At 43.3% G+C, this 18,977-nt stretch overlaps 2 protein-coding genes across 8 annotated transcripts in view; one reads left to right on the forward strand and one right to left on the reverse strand.

Moving 5' to 3' along the window:
* Positions 1–207: 207 nt before the first annotated feature.
* Positions 208–6,019, reverse strand: DNAJA4 (DnaJ heat shock protein family (Hsp40) member A4). Its single transcript, XM_027697978.1, has 7 exons — positions 5,833–6,019; positions 4,124–4,304; positions 3,122–3,226; positions 2,151–2,378; positions 1,837–2,067; positions 1,204–1,304; positions 208–1,118 (listed from the first exon to the last, which is right to left on the reverse strand). The coding sequence occupies exons 1-7, from the start codon at positions 5,962–5,964 to the stop codon at positions 900–902; spliced, it is 1,197 nt and encodes a 398-aa protein (XP_027553779.1). The 5' UTR covers positions 5,965–6,019; the 3' UTR covers positions 208–899.
* Positions 6,020–6,169: 150 nt separating this feature from the next.
* The window catches only part of ACSBG1 (acyl-CoA synthetase bubblegum family member 1), a 41,330-nt gene continuing 28,522 nt past the window's right edge, over positions 6,170–18,977 (forward strand). For 2 of the 7 annotated variants that reach the window (XM_027698155.1, XM_027698158.1), the window contains exons 1-3: positions 6,170–6,234; positions 7,413–7,517; positions 7,682–7,823. In XM_027698155.1, the coding sequence (XP_027553956.1) occupies positions 7,708–7,823 (116 nt within the window). In that variant the 5' untranslated portion in view covers positions 6,170–6,234; positions 7,413–7,517; positions 7,682–7,707. The other 5 variants (XM_027698157.1, XM_027698156.1, XM_027698160.1 and 2 more) reach the window with 5 other exon arrangements.

Consider the following 18,977-nt stretch of genomic DNA (forward strand, 5'->3'; position numbering starts at 1 on the left):
TTAATACAAACACTGCTAGAAAACAGGTATAAAAAGCTTTAATGTGATCATGGCACTGTGGCACCTGGTCATGTTATAAAACAGCAGCACTGGACCCAAAGCCTGTGGTTTTGGTTTATTCATCTTAGTGAAGGCACAAGTACACAGTGCCTAGGAGGAAGTAAAAACCTTTCTAGGGAAGGCTGAAATACAAAGCTGGAGCTTCTGAAAGGTCAAAATTTTATTGGAAGTATTTGCCTGTATGTAACACATTAGAGGACAGCTTGTAACCTTGAGTCACACTTAAAAGGAGAGAAAGCAGCTGAAGGAAGGCTACTGGAAACCCAGGGGAACACAGGGCAGAGGGGGAGGAGGCAGGGAGGGGGAATGCTCCTGAAATACAGTGAGACAGGTACTCGTGGTGCAGCTACCCTGGAGAATGAGCTACTCTAGGGGAGAGGAGTCTGAGCTTAGAAAAACTTCCTTAAGTAAAGGGGGCTCGAGAGTGGCTCAGAAAGTACAAGAGAAGCATGAGAAAATGTGAAGTACTATTTATTAGAAGTTATTCTGCTATGTTTTATTCTATGAAATTAATTTTCCAGTATGAAAGTATTTACATAAGACACTCCACTTAGCCTCTATCCATATTGCCCAAGTCTTAGAAATAAGCAGAGGTGAAATAAATTGAGAACCTTCACAGCAAGGAAAATGTTTACCAACTCAGCTGGCTCTCAGCTGTGTGACATTGGCTTTATATAGAAAGACTACAAGAACACAATATAAATTAGTTACAAAAAGGTGATACCGACAGCGCAGCAACTCAATTTGCTGAACACAAAAACCACAAGCAGTGGCTCTTACAGCCATGCAGTTTTCATTGTGAAAATTTACATGGTAGATGACATCCCCTCCACCTTGCTTTAAGATGTCTGACATTGTACTCCCGTTCTTGGACCCTCCTCATCCTCCTCGTACGCCTCTCCCGCGCTGTTCCGGTAGGTTTGCTCGTTGGGATCAAAATCCTCAAGGTCCACCTGATCCATGTCGTCTGTGACCATCACATCTTCTCGGGAAGGAAGCAGAGCTTCCAGCAGAGACAGCTTCTCCCTTGGGAGCCAGTAGTGCTCTGGAAACTGGACCTACAATTGTACATATTTTTAATGAACAGTTCCCACCCCCGGTGCAAACACGAGCGTTGTGGCTACAGCTCAGTATTTAACTTACCAAGAACTGGATAATGAGGCTGCCTTTGTCCATTGGAGATTTGTAGACGGGCATCCCTTCGTTGTAGATACACTTCAGGTCCCCGTGTTTGATCACCTCACCTGCAGGGAGGCAGGAGTTGGGAGTGAGCTTGTGTGATGTGACAGCCCCTTCACGGCCACCCAGAGCAGGGCTGTGCACAGGCAGTGCTGTCACAGCCCCTCAGGGACAGAGTCCAAGCAGTTCACAGGAAGGAATGCAGACTGAGAAGTACTAAACCCAAGCCATTTGGGCAGTTTTCTCAAAGAGCAATCAGCTTTTCTTGGCACAGCCTTCGGGCTGAATGAACAGATCATTTAAGATTCTCACGTCTAATATTTTCCTGGCTAATCACCAGCTGAGGCTAAAGTTTATTAAGCAGCATTTGACAGCTTTAGCTGTAACTCTGTATGTTTTAGGAGTGACAAGAATGTTAAAGAACCAACTAAATGAAATTACTGCCCAGTGTAGCTTGAATCTGTTGCATCATCTGGTTAGAAAAAAACCCCCAAAACAAACCAAACGATCTCCCCAAAAAACTCCAGTCCAGACACAATGAGACAGGCAAGCAGTTGATACAGCTTATATACAGAATTAGAACTCTGTAACACCTACCTGGCCTAGATGTTATGACAAGGACTCTGTTATCCAGGGTTTCAATGGTCTTTTTGAAACCACATAAAGCCTCTGAGAGTTGAATTCTCATTTTTGTGATTAAGTCATGCCCTCGTCTCTGAAAGACACTGTGATCCTTTTGATCCAGCACAATTATAACATCACCAGGCTCCAAATCAGGTTCCTGGTCACCTTCTCCATGAAACACTATCTTCTGACCATCTTTCATACCTGGGGAAGAGAAACCCATTTATTCTCAGCAGAACTAACTGCAGGCTGAGATCAGGGACACGGCACAAACACACAGTCCTTACCTTTATCAACATGGACTTCTATGATCTTTTTCTCTCTCACCACCTTACAGCCATTGCAGTTGTCACACCTGTCCTTGGGATTTATTCTTTCCCCTTGGCCTTTGCACTCTGGACACACAGTTTGGATTTGCTGTACCATGCCAGGGCCGATCTGCTGGACTATGACTTGCATTCCTCTTCCTTTGCACACAGGACATTTTTCTACTGCCCCTCTCTTTCCACCATAACCTTGGACAAAAGAGTTAGATTGGATCTCAGCCTCAGGAACAGTTACTCTGCAGCACTCAGGCTGGAACTCACTGACTGCAAGAGCATCTTCAGGGTAACTTAAGAGTAGTTCAGTAATGAAATTTAGTTGCCATCACCAAAAACATGCCCTACAAGCTGGAAGCCTCAAGCAAAATGCTTGTACAGCTTATTGTATTAGCCTCTGCCCCACCTCCCAGGAAATCCTGGTTTCCAAGGAACTACCAGCATACTAAATTCAAGATCCAGACATTCCAGTAATAACTGGAAAAAATCTGCTTGCTGAATATTGAACTGAGTACTAAGATACAAGACCTTATTACGATTTACCTCAAAGAAGACCAGTCATTATGGATACTTAGTAACTGTAAAGTGAGTTGCATAACACAAGCCAGACTCCCACCCACAGCAATTAAAAAAGGTTTGACAGAGCAGACATTTCCATTCAAGTTCTGCATGAAGATCCTTTTCATTTAGGTCCCCCTAACTATAACTCAGCAAGTTTTAGTCTGCCATTAGAACAATCACTCTATACCACTGTGTTTGAGAGGCTTGTTCTTGGATAAGCATGAACAAGAACTAAATAACCTGGCAGACTCTTAGGGAGGAGAGGGGAAAGTAAGAAAACCTCCAGACTTTATTCTCAGCCCCAGACAATCCCCACACACACAGAAAAATCCCCTGAAGGAAGAGGGGTTTGAAACCACTACTTGCTTTTTTTTTACCTTCACACTTTGCACAAATAACATTCTTTTGCAGTGCCAGTTTCCTTGTAATACCATTATATAAGTCTTCAAGAGAGACACCTAACTGGTGCACAACATTTTTGCCTTTAAAAAAACAAAAAGGAAAGGTTAATACTTGTTCAGCTGTTGGGAAGACAAATGTTCATGCACAGTCTCACTGAAGAAATGCAAACTTCATTCCAAACTCTGAACACAGCTCAGCCCCCTTAAAAGCATGTGCAGTTCCATCAGCTTCCACTAAGCTGCACCCATTTATATCCAAACATAAAAGTTGAGCTGTAATTAAGCAAAGCATCATTAAAGCCACCCTATCCCTGCCCCTACTCCTAATTTTATAAGCTTAACTGAAACAGCAAGATGCAAGGACACTACCAGCTTCAGATCTTTGAATTTAGAAGTTGCTGTTATGCCTACCTATGAATTTCCACGCCACTTCATAGCATAATTTCAATGATTTTACAGCAAGTCACTACTTGCTCCTTCAACAGGCATTGGGCATGAAAAAGACAAAAATCAAACTGTGCTTTTGGTAGCACTCTGTGCTCAGTTTCACAGAATTTCTCCCAAATATTTTCATGAGATTTAACTTTACTGAAGTTTAAGTTGATGGTGTCCTTTGAAGCAGGTTGCCCAAAGCATATGAGCAAGTGAGGCACAGATCTGGAAAAAGGTAACTTAAAACAGGTTTAATTCAACTGCTGACCTACTAATATTTCCCCCTCCCCTACAGACTACCCACACCCCCTTTAACAAAAAAAAAACAAACAGAACTTAGCAGAAAAAGATGGCTATGGCTAAGTTATGTTATCTACTGTATTAGAATCTTAATGCTAGAGTAACTAGAAAAATCATAGTTTACTTATTCTATTGTTGCAACAATATCCACACTATGTGCACTTAGCAGAACAGCAGTACCATAGCACGGTGTTTTATGCTGAAGTGCATGGTTAGAGTTTCTAGAACTTGTTTAGAACTGAGTACCTCTTCTCTCTCTATTCATTCGGCCTCCACCACCAAAGAACATGTCAAAGATGTCCATGGGTGAAGAGAAGCTGCCGCCACTCAGGCCTCCTTCTTTAATAGCCTGCTCCCCACCCTGGTCATAGAGGTCCCTTTTCTTTGGGTCCGACAGAACTTCATATGCCTGGGATATAAGTTTAAACTAAAAAGAAAAAAGAAGCTCTGAACAGCTATGACCAAGAGGAAAAGTAACCCTCTCATATGCAACTCCACCTTCAGACCGAGCCCCTACAGCCCCCTCCTGTAGCATTTGTGTGTTTCCAACAGGAAACTCCCATAAGGGGACACTTTTGTCCAAGAAAACCACCCCCTTTCTCCCTCTCCCCCCTCCTCCCAGATTTTAAGTGGGCTTAATTCAGAGTCACATCCAACTTACAAGCATATTCAGACTATGCTGGGATGGCTGTGGTAGTTGTAACCACCACTGTAAGCTCTAACAAATCCATTTAGAGGGACATGGTGCTGTCCCCCGAGTCTTGCAGGTCCCCAGTTGCTCATGGCCCTGGTGCCAGTCAGCCCTGAGTACCCAGGGATCCTCCAGGCCTGCTGAGCTGGTACATCCAGCTACAACTAAACAGGGATTGATGTGACCACACACTGGGGCTGCTTACTCATCACAAACACGAGGACTTAGATAGAAATCAAAACACCCACTGTATCAAAACAATCAAGGATTTTTTTTTTATAATAGCTATAAAGAATTTCCTATTACTAAGATTACCAACTGAATTTTTAAACGTAATTTGCTATTACCGAACGACTACTTCCATTTGAAACTTGATTTGCTTATGATCAGGTAAAGTGGTGTAAGCAAAAAAAAAAAAAAAGGCATGCCAAGAATAAAAGCAGAAAAGGTTACCTTTGACTACTGTTTAACTTGAGTTCTGTAAATTAGTATACTAGAGACATAAATCTGGAGTTTCTATTCCTATGTTAAGGTACTATCAGACCAGCTTTTAGATAAACAATCCCATCCACAGTTTTCCATAGTTCTCAGATGCTGATGCCCATTTACCCTCCGGGCCAACACGTGGAGCTGAGAGGGTCTGTGCTGAGACCGTGCTTTTGTTGCACACAGTCCACCCATGTGCAGCCCAGCGATCCCCTGGGGATGGTTATTACCTTGTACATCAGCATTAGCATTTTTCCCTGAGGAAAACCCTTCCTGTTCGGGGACACAAACCCACCCAGCACAGCAGTGCTGGCAGCTGGACCCACCACCGGCCTTTGTAACAGCACGGTGGCCTTTGGGACACTAAAAACCCTTCCAGCTTTGCCTCTTTTAACCCGCACCTCTGAGGCTGATCTACTGCAACCACGGGGACACTGGGAGGAACTACGTCCAAAAAGAGGAATTCCCGCATCCCCTCCGCCCCGCATGGGCCTCGCAGGCCTGTTCGAGACCTGGGAGCGGGGGAGCCTCCATGTAATGGTGCAGGGAGGGCAAGGCAGGATTTAAATTACAACTGCGGGTCCGCTGGATGGAACATCGCCCGCTCTGCGGGGGCGCAACTCCTCCTGCGGCCTAAGAGGCCCGGCCCGACCCCGGCCCTGCCCCTCGCAGGGGCCGCCGCAGCCGCCGGGAGCCGCCGCCTCAGGGCGGGCGGGCGGCCCAGGGACCCCGGCCCAGCCCCGGCCCCCGGCCCGGCCCCGGCCCCGGCCCCGCGTACCCGCTCGCCCTCGCTGGGATTCTTGTCGGGGTGGTATTTCAGCGCCAGCTTGCGGTAGGCGCGCTTGATCTCCTCAGAGGAAGCGTTGGGCTTCACCTGCAGGATGTCGTAGTACTCGGTCTCCTTCACCATGGTGGCTGTGGGTGCCTGCGGGAGGAGGCGCCGCGTTACCCCACGTTACCCCGAGTCATCCCCGGGTCACCCCCGCGCTCGCCCCGCCCGGCGCCCCGCGGAGGCCGCTCGGGCCGCGCTCACCGCCGCGGCCGCACTGATCCCGGTCCCGCCGCTGCTCCCGCCGCCCGCTCTGCGCTCCCGGCGCGGCCCCGCCCCCTCCGCGCCCTTTATACGGGCCCCGGCCGAATCTTCTGGAATGACGCCGCGCGTGACGTCACGGCTGGAACGGTCTGGAACGGTCGCGCGTGACGTCACCGGCGGCGCGCGCCGGGGAGGAGCGCGGGGCGGGGCCCGGGGCCGAGTCTGAGGCCGAGTGTCAGCCCGAGCCTGGGGCTGGGGCTCGGGGTTTAATTTGGGGTTTTAGAGTCAAGAGCCCTGAATATCCTTAATCCCACAGTCTGTACGGCTGAGCTGACGGGACGGGCCTGGCTTTCCCACAGCACGGTTAACTCGCAAACCTGTACGCGGGCAGTGCACTAACGAGCAGTTTGCCCCTCAGTATGAGCCGTGAACTAACAGCCAGGCTAACGTGATAATGCAGGCCTGTTCTTACCTCTTCTTTATACGTAATACATATATACCCAGTGAAAATTTATATTTCACTGTATATATATATTGAAAGTTTCAACATTGTAGATGTGTTAAACAGAGGCTTTAGACAGGCATTTCACTAGGGTTAAAATGTGACTATGGAATTCAAAATATATTTTAAAAACCCCTTATTTTATGCGTTTGTATTGTAGAATCAATCATTTCTGCCTAGGCCAGGAATCTTCCATCTGTGTCGGCTTTAGACAGTCCTGAAATCGGGCGGGCCCGGCCGGGGCTGAGGGGGCTCGTCCTGAGGGAGGGACGCGCTGGGGCCACTCCCGCAGACCCCGCGGCCCTGAGGGGCCATTTCGGGGCAGCCGCCTCTGCCGGCGGCGCTTTCCTTCCCCTCCCTGTGGAATCCATTAATTCCCGTCAGGCAGAGCCTGGCGAGCACCCTGATGCGAACTGCCCCGCGCTGGGCAGCGGGTGCTGGCTGGGCACTGGATCTGGTTAGTTAGTAGGTTGTGCTCCTGACGCCTTGTTCCTCAGGATTTTGGGCCTTTTAAATTAACTGGGCTGTGCCCCTGCTCTGTGTCTGTTACTCGCCCTTTCCTCAAGCCGGCCTGCCGAGAGCAGGCTCGGAAGCTGGGGTAGTTTTCCTCGTTCTCCAGGCAACCAGAGGTGCCCAGTTAATTATTTACTGCTCAGGGAAAAGGAGAGTACTGGTGCTGGTGTGGGACCTGAGCAAAAGCGTGTTTTTGTAGAAGATGGCAACTTAGTGCTGAAAAATACAGAAAAGCTGTATGAACTGAGAACAGATTTTGTTTAAACTTGAGTTGAGTAGAAGTGCTTACAAGCCGCTTTTTTTATTCCAGGAAACAGCTCTTCATTCCCGGGAACAGTTTTTTAAAGCCAGAGCATCTCCCCTGGTTATGGTAACCCAAAGGTTGCAGTGCCCTGCCCTGCCAACCCCAGCTCAGGTTAGGAGTCAGGGGGACTGGGAAGCAGAGCCCTCCTGTGTTGTCTAACAGTGGGAAATGGAGAAAAAGAAAACAGGGGAAAAAAGCAATGTGGGGTCCGAATGAAAATTTGTCATCATTTAAAGCTCTGGTGCTGTTATAATGAACTTCCTACTGTGTTTCAGGTAAATCCTATTAGAAGATTGAATTAATGCAACCTGCTTGTGTTAAACATGTAAACATACTGAAGAAGGGGGAGCTAATTACAGGAGAACAACCCAAAATATCAGTGAAAGGAACAGTTCAAAACCCAAGAAAGAAATCAGTGTTGGTAACTATTATTTTCTCTAAGCATAAATATCAGCAGCTGAACGTATAAATCTGTGTTTTGCAATTGTGAAATTATAGTGACAAGCAAATACAGAAATTATTTTCTAAAATAACTATGGTAGGTTACTCTCTAAACTTGTCAGCTGAGAACAATATATCCCTTTTTTAAGGGAAAAAGAAGGTTTATTCTAGTAATGATCTTTACCTTAAAGATAATTTCACCATAATCCTGTAGTCCTGAACACAATATTTCTATTTAAGAAGAATTGATAGATCTGTTACTAGCTTTGCAGAGGCTGAATATTTCAGCAGATGAGAAGCTTTCAAAGCACATATTGAATTTTAGAGCTCAATGTATAATATGTTGTAAAAATACAGTATATAATTTCTGTGAGTAGAAAGCCTTGCGTAGGCATGTGTAGATATTGGTAAATAGAATAAGAACTCAGACTGGTGGGTGGTTTCTTACTGTTAACATTTGTTACCAGTAGTAACAGCCAAAAACTTGGCTGGTATGGATCTTTGCTTAAGGGCATTGAGCCTCCTGCTTCGTTTACTTTCCTTTTATTAGAGAGAGCTATCAAGTTACATTGACTTTGAAATTCAAGATTTGTTTTCTCCATCTTTGGTTGCAGTTGATGCAACTAAAGTCCTTATTTATTCAAAGAATTAGTGGGAAAAGTAGTAAGGGTTGGTGTTTTGGATTAGAAAAATAGGAGAGATAGCAGTCCATGGGTATTCTTTGCATCATCATGTGCCTTTATAGTGCAGACATTTCTCAGCAGTTACAGTGCTGGTTCCTTTACTCAACCAACCTGGTGATCAAGGGTGTCTGTACCCAATTCTGTTTCTTTGCCTCCTTAAGCCTGTGGTTGCTAACCAGCAGTTGCTTACCCACTTTTCAGATGAACAGCTGATTTCTTTCACTGCTCTTTCCCTTCCTTTCCCTCCTGCCACATGTAACATCAGTCACCGTGTCACTTTTTACTTGCCCAGTGTCAAATTTGTGTGTAGGTGCAAGCAGGAAAACAAGCAGAGAACTTCTGTGCTCTGCAAGGAGGCAGGACTGGCCTGGGAAAGGGGAATAATTAGATCTGCTGCTCGTTTCATTTAATTGATTCTGAAATGGGTTCTGTTTGCACTAAACAAGAGTTAAACCACTGCCTCCCCCCCAACCTTGGGAGCACGTGGCATCTTTTATATGCTACAAGAATGATACATTTATCTTTTAATCCCTGCTATATCAAATACTCCCAGCATCTACTTGTTTGCATCTCTTGTCTTTTATCTGGCCATATTACCATTTCTCCTTATGGTTGAAAGCAGCATCCTGGAGACACAGGTAACAGGACAACCTGCTGAATTGCAGCTTCTTGCAGCACCCTTGATTTTTGTAAAGAAGTGCCAAGAATTACTTTTATTACAAACACTTGAAAAAAAAAAAATCAGAAATCTGAGGGCTGGAAACTCGAGTCTGTTTTCAGTCACACTAAATTTGTGTAAAGAGCTTCAGTAGTTCCTCAGGAAGGTGAAATTAGAATCACAGCAGAATTTCCTTAGTGTTGAGCTGGATTCTTTCAAGCATCCAAACCTGAACAGGTATCACAATTTCTACAAAGCTGTTAGGACAACACTCTTGGAATAATATTTTTAACCTATCATATTTAGTCTTATTAAAAATGTACTTTAAAAAGTCAAGTATAACAGTTCCATGTAATGGCCCTTTAACAGTACTGGACCCAGAATTAATATCTGAAAGGGATGTTTCACACAGAAATTTCTTGGAAAAATCATTTTGCTATAGATGGAGAGTAAAAGATCTGTATCTGCAATAAAATTCAGATGATGGCATTTGTTTTGAGCTATTTCAGGGCAGTGTATAGTGAGTGAGTAGCATCTTTAGAGGATTTTTCTGAGGCAACTTTAATTAAAATTTGCATCAATCTGTAGTAATTAATTTTAATTGCTAGTAATGCAGAAAGAGTGAGAAAGACCTGTTTTCATAATGCAGTTTTTATTGGTTAGAGGCTGGGCATCTCTAAGTGGTTTGGGCCTGTAGAAAATTTGACTGCAAATATGGCAGGATAAAGGAACACCTACAGGTAAATGTGAAAGTGCAGCTACTTACTTTGAGCCTAAACCAATCTTTTCCTCAGAAAGAAGGAACAAAATAGTCTCTGGATGTGCCTGCCCTCAGACCAACTGTTGTTTTGACCTGATAGGATGTTCTGCCTCTCTCCAGTTGCTCAGAAACAGCTGCCTCTATCTCCAGATGTGCATTTTCAGCTGCTTTCCCCCCTCCCCAGAACCCTCTTCCTTAGTTGGTACAAATTGGTAGTTACAGGCAAACCTGAGATATTTTTTGCTGGCACTCAGACTCCAGAAGCTTTGCACAAATAATGTCTTTTTCTCTGTATTTCTGTGGAACGATTCCCCAGAAAGCAGAATACATTGTCCAGAAAAGCAAAATGAAAATCCTGTTGCTGTGGTGTGGTCAATGAGAGAAAACATTTTTACAGGGAGGTTGCTGGTGGAAATTTTGTGAAATGTGAATACATTCAGCTGGCTGTGCTTGTGGGTAGCAAAGGGTTTTGTGGGATAAACTGTTTCACCTGATGAAGGTACACGAGGCAGTCTTTGTTTTGCCTGTGGATGCTGATTTGAGTATGGATAAATTCTCTATAGTTCTGCAAGTGTAGGGAGACACAGGTAGGGGTAAAAATCCTCCTTTCTCTAATCTGAATTACAAATTAATTAGTGTAAAAAACATATGTGAGTTTAAAAAGATGTTGCTTGCCTGGAACTTTTCATTGTGGAATCTGCCCTCAGCATCATGTCCTTGGCCCAAGGTAGTGTAAATTGGTTGATCTTTGAGGTGTCTGTTGAGACTCACTTGTTTAGTAAGACTTAAATGGAGGCTTTGCCACAGTAATGTTGGAAGACATGTTTGGGTTTAGAAGTTTTCATAAACCCTGAAACCTAGTCTCATTTAACAGGAACTGTGGAGCTAATTTTGTTTTTATTTTAGCTGAAGTGCTTTAGCGGCCAAATTAAATCCTTAATTTTATGAGAAACTGGGAAAAAGAAATCTCTGTGAATGTATTGTGTGCAAAAGCTGTAAATAATCACAGTAAATGCAGTTAAGAGTCTTTGAGGAACATAGCAGGCAGAGGGCTGCAATTAGCAGCAAGTTGAAAAGCTGCCAGGCTCTGAGAGAAGTGATTGAAAATAATGAAAAAAAAGATTAGAAGTGGTGCCATTTTGTAAATAAATGTAACAAAGCCTTTGAAATAGGAAAGGTAAAGGTTATAAAGATGTTTTGCTGGTGGCTGTTGTGGGGTGAGGGGGTTGGTTTTCTAGACTCAGTGCTGGAAGACTGGAATAACAACAGGACTACAAGTCTAATATCATGATATCGTGTTTGTACCAAAAAGTATTGTTTTACACTAAAATATTTGTTACCAGTTACATTACTTAAAAAAAGGGGGGGGGGGCTATCACACGGTTGCTTAAACTAACTGGGCTGAACAGCAAGGAGCATCCAGAATTAGGGAACTCCTCCATTCATTTTAAAGAAATACAGGTTTTATGGTGAAACACCAACATTGCCATTCTTGCCTCCCAGGTGAATAGCTGGGGGAGCGCAGAGCTCGGGGGAGTGTCGTGTTGCCATGGTGGCGTTTGTGAATTAAACCTGAAACATCCTGTCCCAGCCACGCTCCACCCACGCCGGGGCTGCTCGCTGACCTCGGTAACAACGTGGCTTTGTTTGGGCCTCTCTGGTAGTTCTGTTTGGGGTCTTGTGACGGTGCAAGTTTGTGGGGACGGTGTCTTCAGCTCTGAGGTATCGAGTTGCAAATTCGTGAGAGAGACCGATCGTAACTGCAGAGCAGAGGATGTGAACAGTGCGGGAGCTCCGTTTGCCTCTTCTGGTCCTTCACAGCTTTGTGAATGCCCAGAAATCTTAACCTGTGGCTGCCCACCACAAAAATTCAGTCTTGTGCAGCTCACGTGCAGGTAGGTCTAGGCAAAAAGGAAAAGATCAGAGCATCATGTAAGCTGCAGCATGGAAAAATGAGTTGAGGTGAAGGCCTTTCCTCCTGAATTCTACACAAGTTGCCAGCCTCATTTGTCAGGATTTATTTCTTGACACTTGAAGGGTGCCTAGGAATGTGCTAGAACTACAAAGGCAGATTTTGTGGAGAGCTGTTTCTTAGAGCTTGAGCCTGTTGTTCAAGGGACAGGAGTGTTTGCAGCTGACAATTGCAGGAAACCTCCAGTTTGTCACAATTTTGAGTTTTCTGTTACAGTCACATGATACAGAGTCCAAAAGCAACTCTTCACCAGTTCCCCCCAGTAAATCCCCCTTGCTTCCCCACCTGCCAGCCCTGCAACTGCCCTTGTTATGGGGGAAGTGATTTATCATTGAGGAATCCTTGATTGTGTCAAAATACCAACAGTAAGTTTAAGGAAGATTATAGGAAAATCAAGATAAAACAAAAAAATCCTTTCTAAACACAGTGTGTATAGAAGACACATATATTTGAGATTTTCTGTTGATTTGCTGAAAGTACCAGCTTTACCCACAAGACCAGCTTATTACCTGGCCACTCAACACCCAACATGCAACCCAAGCAAGGTAATGAGCAGTTGTCTAATTGGATTCCTTCATATAGCATGTAAAACATTTTAGATTGTCAGAAGAATAAAAAAATTAGTTTTCTTGCAACAGTTTTATTATATTACTGCAAATTTGGTTGCAAGCCCAAGGAAGATACCTAGCAGCTTCCTTCAAAGAATCATTGGAACAAAGTCAGAGCTTGGAGAATTATCCCAAACTGAAGGAATTAAATCAATCCTGACAAAAATGAATTTTTGCTGCATAAGATGACACATTTTTACCATTGAAATATCCCCTGTTCTGTGTTTGGGTATTTTCAAAGCAAGTTTCTGGTGTGAGAATAGACCCCTTAGATCTCACTGCAAAGTTCTCTTTCTTTTCACTACAAATTGCATTGTCTACAATCCCACATCTGGATATGGTGTAAGATACTCTGGAATAAAATCCACATCTTTGTATAAAGTTAACTTTTACCAGTCTTAGATACTCCTAATCACTGTGGCTGTGTTTGAACTGTAAATTAAACATTCCAGATGATGTTCTCTGGCTCTGAAGGCTGTGGCACAGCACAGGTCACATCCCTCCTCCTCTCCAGGCAGGGTAACCATTAACACCATCTCCAGGTTATCCCCTGGCTCAGGGAAATTCCGCTTCCCACAGACCAAACCATCCCAGGGAAGGTGCTCACAGTGGGTGGCTTGAGCCATTCTCTGGATCTTGTTTTGTTGACTAATGTAGAAGTGGCCTAAGTAACTGCACTAGACTTCCTTACATCCTGGGCAGTAATTTGTTCAGTCATGTGTAGAAAATTCCACATTGCAGGACATTACTGGTCTGGTGAAGCCGAGGAAGTGCTGGTGTAGTTGTGATGCTGGAGGAGGGGCTTGGCTGTTGCAGTGCTGGGCTTCATAGGTATAATTGACTTGAAGGCATTTCCTAATGTAATTAATCTGCATTTTCTTTGAGAAAATAGCTTCACTCAATGTCCTTTTTCGAAATTAGAGTTAATAAATTTAGAATTGCTTCAACCTCCGTGAACGAAGTTGTTGGAAATCTTGGCAAAAGAAAAGATTTGCATCTTAAAGCATTGTAGACTCATTAAAATTCTTCTCATGGATAATTAAAGAAAAACTGAATTAAAAGGAAAGTTTAACAGTAAGCAGCTCACAGGCACTGCGACATTTCAAGCATGTTAAAATCAGAAAGAAACAGCTTTTGTGGCAGCAGTCTCCTCCTCTTGTGTTACGTGTTGGGTTTTTTAACAAATAACCAGTTACTGTTGGTTTCTTCAGTTGTCCAAGTAGTTTATTTCTGCCTGACCCGCACAGTCCTTTAGCATATTTGTGCCCAGCCTTGGAGGCTTTGTCAGGATGCCTAACAGTGGAGAGACTCTCACCAAACAGCCACAGGATGAAAATGCAGGGAGTGTTTCAGGAAGCCATGAAAATGGGTAAAGTAGCTTGAGCATTTATTTTAACAAACTGATCTACCAATTTTTCACAACTTAAGTTTGTCTTGTACTGCAGCCACGACTTTGCCTAATGGTGTCTCTAGTGCAGAGGAAGGTGCATCTTTTGAGGCTGGAATGGGAGGAAATTGTAATGAAGGATCTAAATGGGTTTATTCTCCTATGCTAACTTCTACTGTGACGTTAAACCTGACAGCATCTTTCAGTGTGGGCTGTGTTGCTTGTATCCTTCTGGCATATATCTGGCTGGAGAGTGTTTATTTTACAGCACAGAGGCTCTTTAGCCCCGGGCTGGGCTCGGCAGTGGTTTGTGTCCAGCAGTTCTGACAGGGATGTTCAGCTCTCAGGGCTCAGCTGCTCACAGCAAAAATATGGAAGAGTAGCTGAAAATCCTGGTCTGCTTGTAGAGTCTTAAGATTCAGAGTGTTCAGTGGTCAGTGGCTTTTCTATCATGAGGTGAGGTTACAGGCACCCTCAAATACCAGAGAACAGCAAAGTCCAGGGAGTCAGGAATAAAAAGCCAACAGCCTGTGCTCCTGTGCCATCCCTTCTGTGTCTCTGATGGTAAGAGTGGCACTAAGGACTCTGGAAGTTCAGTAGTGGTTACTCTGCATGTCTGACAATGCACAGAATCTACTTGGCATGGACTTTAAAAAAATACCCTACCTGCAGCTATGGAAGTAGGTCTCTTCCCTTCTGGATTTGGGGGACTAATCCTTAGATGATAATGGGTCCTTGTGATAGACCATCTCCATCCCCAAAAAGGCAACAGAACTTATCCAGGTAACCCATCTCTTAGAGAACTGAATTTCAGAACAGTTTATTTCAGTGTTTATATTACCTTTTACATGTGAGATAATCCTACTGGCTGCTGTCTCCTTTCTGTCCTAGGCAGCACAAAAGGAAAACATTCTTGTTCCTGTTGCTCTGGAGTGGTGTCTCCTGTTAGAGAAAGCTGCCCATGTCTAGAGTTTCTGGAAATACTTACTTTAAAAATAGAGCAAGACATCTCACGGGAAATATTTTAGCTTCTGATTGTTAGAAGCTTGTCAGGATTGCTAAGTACTAATTATTCATTCCCAGAGACTGAACTGTTGTATGATACTTAGTCTTCTGTTAAGTTACATTTAACTTCACATTTTTTTAGGCAACAACTTGCATGTTTTATCTCTTGGAAGATTTGCTTGAGCCTTCCAGGTAAAGGATTGTTGGGATAATTTCTGTCATAATGATTTCTTCTGTTCTGGGCTTTGTAATCCTGCATAAGAATCATAAGGAGCAATCCAAAGATTTAAGGTTTTCAGAACAGGAATAAGTTAAGAAATCTTTGAAAAGTTTTGAATGTGTTGGTGTTGCCTCTGGAATCCTAATGCAGTTAATACTGGAATTGTCATTTTCTGTTTAATCTGTCCAAAGATCATAAAACACTATTTGACTTGTGATCAATATAGACACATGTACCCTCTGACTCATGAAAGTTAGGATTTTGCTAAATCAGTGATAATGCCTCTATTTTAGTCCACACATGCCTCTATTTGTGACATGCTTAAGCAAGAAAGAAAAGTTTCTGTGTTTTCTTTGCTAAAGAAAAAAAAGCTAGAGGAGAATATAAAAATATACAGTGGTTTGCATTCACAGCAAACAGGAAATTTAAACTTCCTGTACTAGAAAGATGTTTAGCATTTGGTTTGTTTTTGAATTTCTAGTGAAAGAATATCACAGACACTAGAACTCCAAATACTTGTGGTGTATTCAAAGCCCTTGGCATAAAACTTCCATGTTATTTTTTTGGAAGAAGTCAGGGCATGTTATCCTGGTAAATAGTGTTGTTTACCTGGTGTGGTTTAAAGTGAGGCAGCAAACTCAGATACCTTTTCCTGTGTGCTGGAAGCAGGATTCTAGGTAGAAAGGACTAGATAAAGAGAATAAAACCATAGCAAGCTGGAAAGAGTTAAAAAAGACCTTTTATAAGGCTGCAGTTGAATCGGTGTGACCTAAAAAATGAGGAAGAGATGAAATAATGAGTTCTGTGACCTCAGTGTGCTGCACTCCCTGCAAACAGCCAGACAGAGGCAGCTACTGGAAAATTTCTGCTCCAGGTCTGGGTTTTTGCTGTGCAGGGGAGAACAGAGCCAGAAAATCCGTCCCAAGGTCAGGGAAGGGTTGTAGTACGCTCCCAACTGCTGAATGGAGCCTTTTTGGGGAGAATAAAAAAGGCTGGGGTTATTGTTCTTTTCTTCCTATTCAACCACATAGTTCCCAGCTATCCATAAAACTGGTCTGTCACCAAAATAACTGACCTGATTTTTGAGGATATTTATTCTTAACAAGGGAAAAAAGATTTTACTTCTCTCTTTTGCAAGTAAAGATGTTCTCCTAGAAGGTGTGTGCCAAGTGTGTTATATGGTAAAACAGGTCTCAGCTGCTAACTTTATCTCTACTACTTTGTTCTTTATTAAGCATTTGTTTTGCTTTTAAAGGTACCTTTGGAAGAGAAGTTGTTGTCTGAGTGATTTGGGAAAGACTGGCTTCTTGTGCACTGTGCTGACCCCTTTTGCAAGAGTAGGAACGTATCTGGGCTGATCTGTGGCCCCCTTTTTAAGTCTCATAAGGGCATGAGAACCAATTAGCAGCTAAATCTAACCTGTTCTTCGAGGGCAAAGGGAAATTTTAAATAGAATTAATAAGGAGTGTATTATAATATTGCCCTCATTTGAATAGAGGAGTAATTAGTAAATAAGATAACCAGCCATCACAGACAGCAATGTCCTGCTGCCCACGAGGACCTCCTGTGGCTCTCTTCTTTATTCCTTCTTACAGGAAGAATTTAAATGGAATAGAAATTGAGGGTTTAAAGAACTAATGTTGTGTGTCATTACTGTGGGTTTTTTTCCCTTATGCTGTAAAAAAATGAGAAGACATCTTCAGAATGTCTTGGGTAACAAGTGACAGCTCCTCAGAGTCTGGAGGTGCAGTATTTGCTACTTGGCCGTTCCTGTGCTGGTCCCAGATTTCTGTTGAGCTGCTCAGCTGTCAAAGCTGTGGTGCTGTGTTGATCAAGTCAGAGTGACTTTATTGCCTTTGTCTAGAACTCTAGGACAGATCTGTGATTCTAAATTTATTGTCTTGGGCTCAGTCCTACAATCTGTCCCCAGAGCTCTGTTTCAAAATATTGGATTTGGCTCTTGCAGGATGCAGGGGGAATGGGGAAAGGGTTTGTCATGAATGGGATCCAGATGAAGATATTTGGTTTCTGAAGTTTCTAGGCAAAGTGCCAGAATCATTACAGCTTTCAGAGGTACCCATAGGTAATTTAAGCTGTTGCTTTTTGCTGCCAGAAGAGTTGTCAGATGAATACTTAATGATTCCATCTTGAATTCAAATACCACAATGAGCTGTTGAAAATGTCTAACACCCAATGAAAAGCTCTTAAGAATGTGCAGCTGTAGACCCAAAACACTCCCCAAAGCAGCTCTGATGCAGAGTAAGGCTGTTGGAATGTATGGAGCTGGGTTGTCCTAGAGAACACGGAACAAAAGCTGAGGGGGGTGGGAATTTCTCAGTGTTGGAACAGGGATAAATATTTAGGACACTTGCCACCAAGAATGAAACACTCAAAGATAGACACTGATTGGAATAAGGATGTTTTATCATCCTCTTTATTGTGGATTACTTAAACAATCAAACAACCAAACTGTAGGATTTTATTGGAGGAACTCACCAAGTCATCCTCAGGAGAAGCAAGCAGTGAAAGATTGAAACAAAATTTATGGAGAAGTTCCGTCTTGGGAAAATGGATATTTTCCACTTCAGCCTATTTTTTTGTGTATTAAATCAGATTAATAGTTAGGGAAGCCAGTTCAACAAAAGTGTTTGAGAAAGGAAGTCCTGGTGCAAATGGGGCTCTGCACACATTGCTGCCCGAGATAAACACCTGTGTCTTACAAAATGCTTCTTTGGGCAAGGCCAGCAGAGAAAGGAGTTTAATTATGAGGTGGAGACTGTGTTGTAAGAAATGTGAGGTAATGCTGCTGCCTCATGGATGAGCCTGGAGGTGGGGGAGCCTGGAAATGATGTGCTTGGAGGGACAGCAAAGCAGAGGAAGGAGCTGCAGAGCTTTGGGTCATCACAGTGAGGTCATCACACCTGAGCCTTGCTGAGAGCCTCTGAGGCTGGAAGCAGGGCTGTGAGAGCACTCCCAGGAGCAGCTGGATGGGATTGCTTTTTGGAAAAAGCATGGAAGCGACAGGGAAATTGTGTGCACTCAGCACACAGTTACAATAGCACACAACTCAGTTACAATAAGAAATGATACTGTATTCACTGTTATTGAGCGTTGCCTCGTTGTTGGCTGTGTTCTTTGTTGCAGACAGTCTGCAGGGTGTTTATTTTGAAGGGACAAAAGCAAAAAAATCATGCCATAGTTTTATAATAAAAGCTTTGGAAATTAAGTGGGCCTGAACTGCAGTGACATGGTTGACCAGAGCCTTGCACTTTGAACAAACCATTCTTCTAAAATTAGGCCTCACATAAACCTCTGATAATGTATACCATGAATGCAGAATCTTCAACAGTGAACATTTCTCATGCATTAAACCATTAGAAATAACTAATTAATAAAAATACTTCCAGTACATGGTGAGCTCACACCCAAGGTACAACAGTACCCAGGAGCAAGGTGGGAGTGGAGAAGCTGCATAATTGGAGAAAGCTCTGCACGGGAATACCAGGGAAGGGAGGAGGAGATGGTATCTTCCTCTAGAATCTGGGAGCTGAGAATGTGGCTTCTGGGTGAATGCTTAGTCTGAACTACTGACTGGTTTAGTTGCCAAAAAATATTTGTTTAAATCTTTGTGAGCAGCTGTGAATGTGACTTCCAGACTTAAAAGTACTTTGACTTGCTCTATGTCTGTAAAGGGTTATAAGTAAATATACTGAAGTCTAAAGGAATACCTTTACCTGGAGAATATAGTAACAATTTACATATATAGCTATTTGATAAATGGCTTATTTTTGCAAGTTTATAGAAAGATGGTTTATTTTTAAAAATTTTAATAACCCC

This window comes from Neopelma chrysocephalum, unplaced genomic scaffold (genome assembly GCF_003984885.1).
Source record: "Neopelma chrysocephalum unplaced genomic scaffold, ASM398488v2 Primary Assembly neopelma1_124, whole genome shotgun sequence".
NCBI lineage: Eukaryota > Metazoa > Chordata > Aves > Passeriformes > Pipridae > Neopelma > Neopelma chrysocephalum.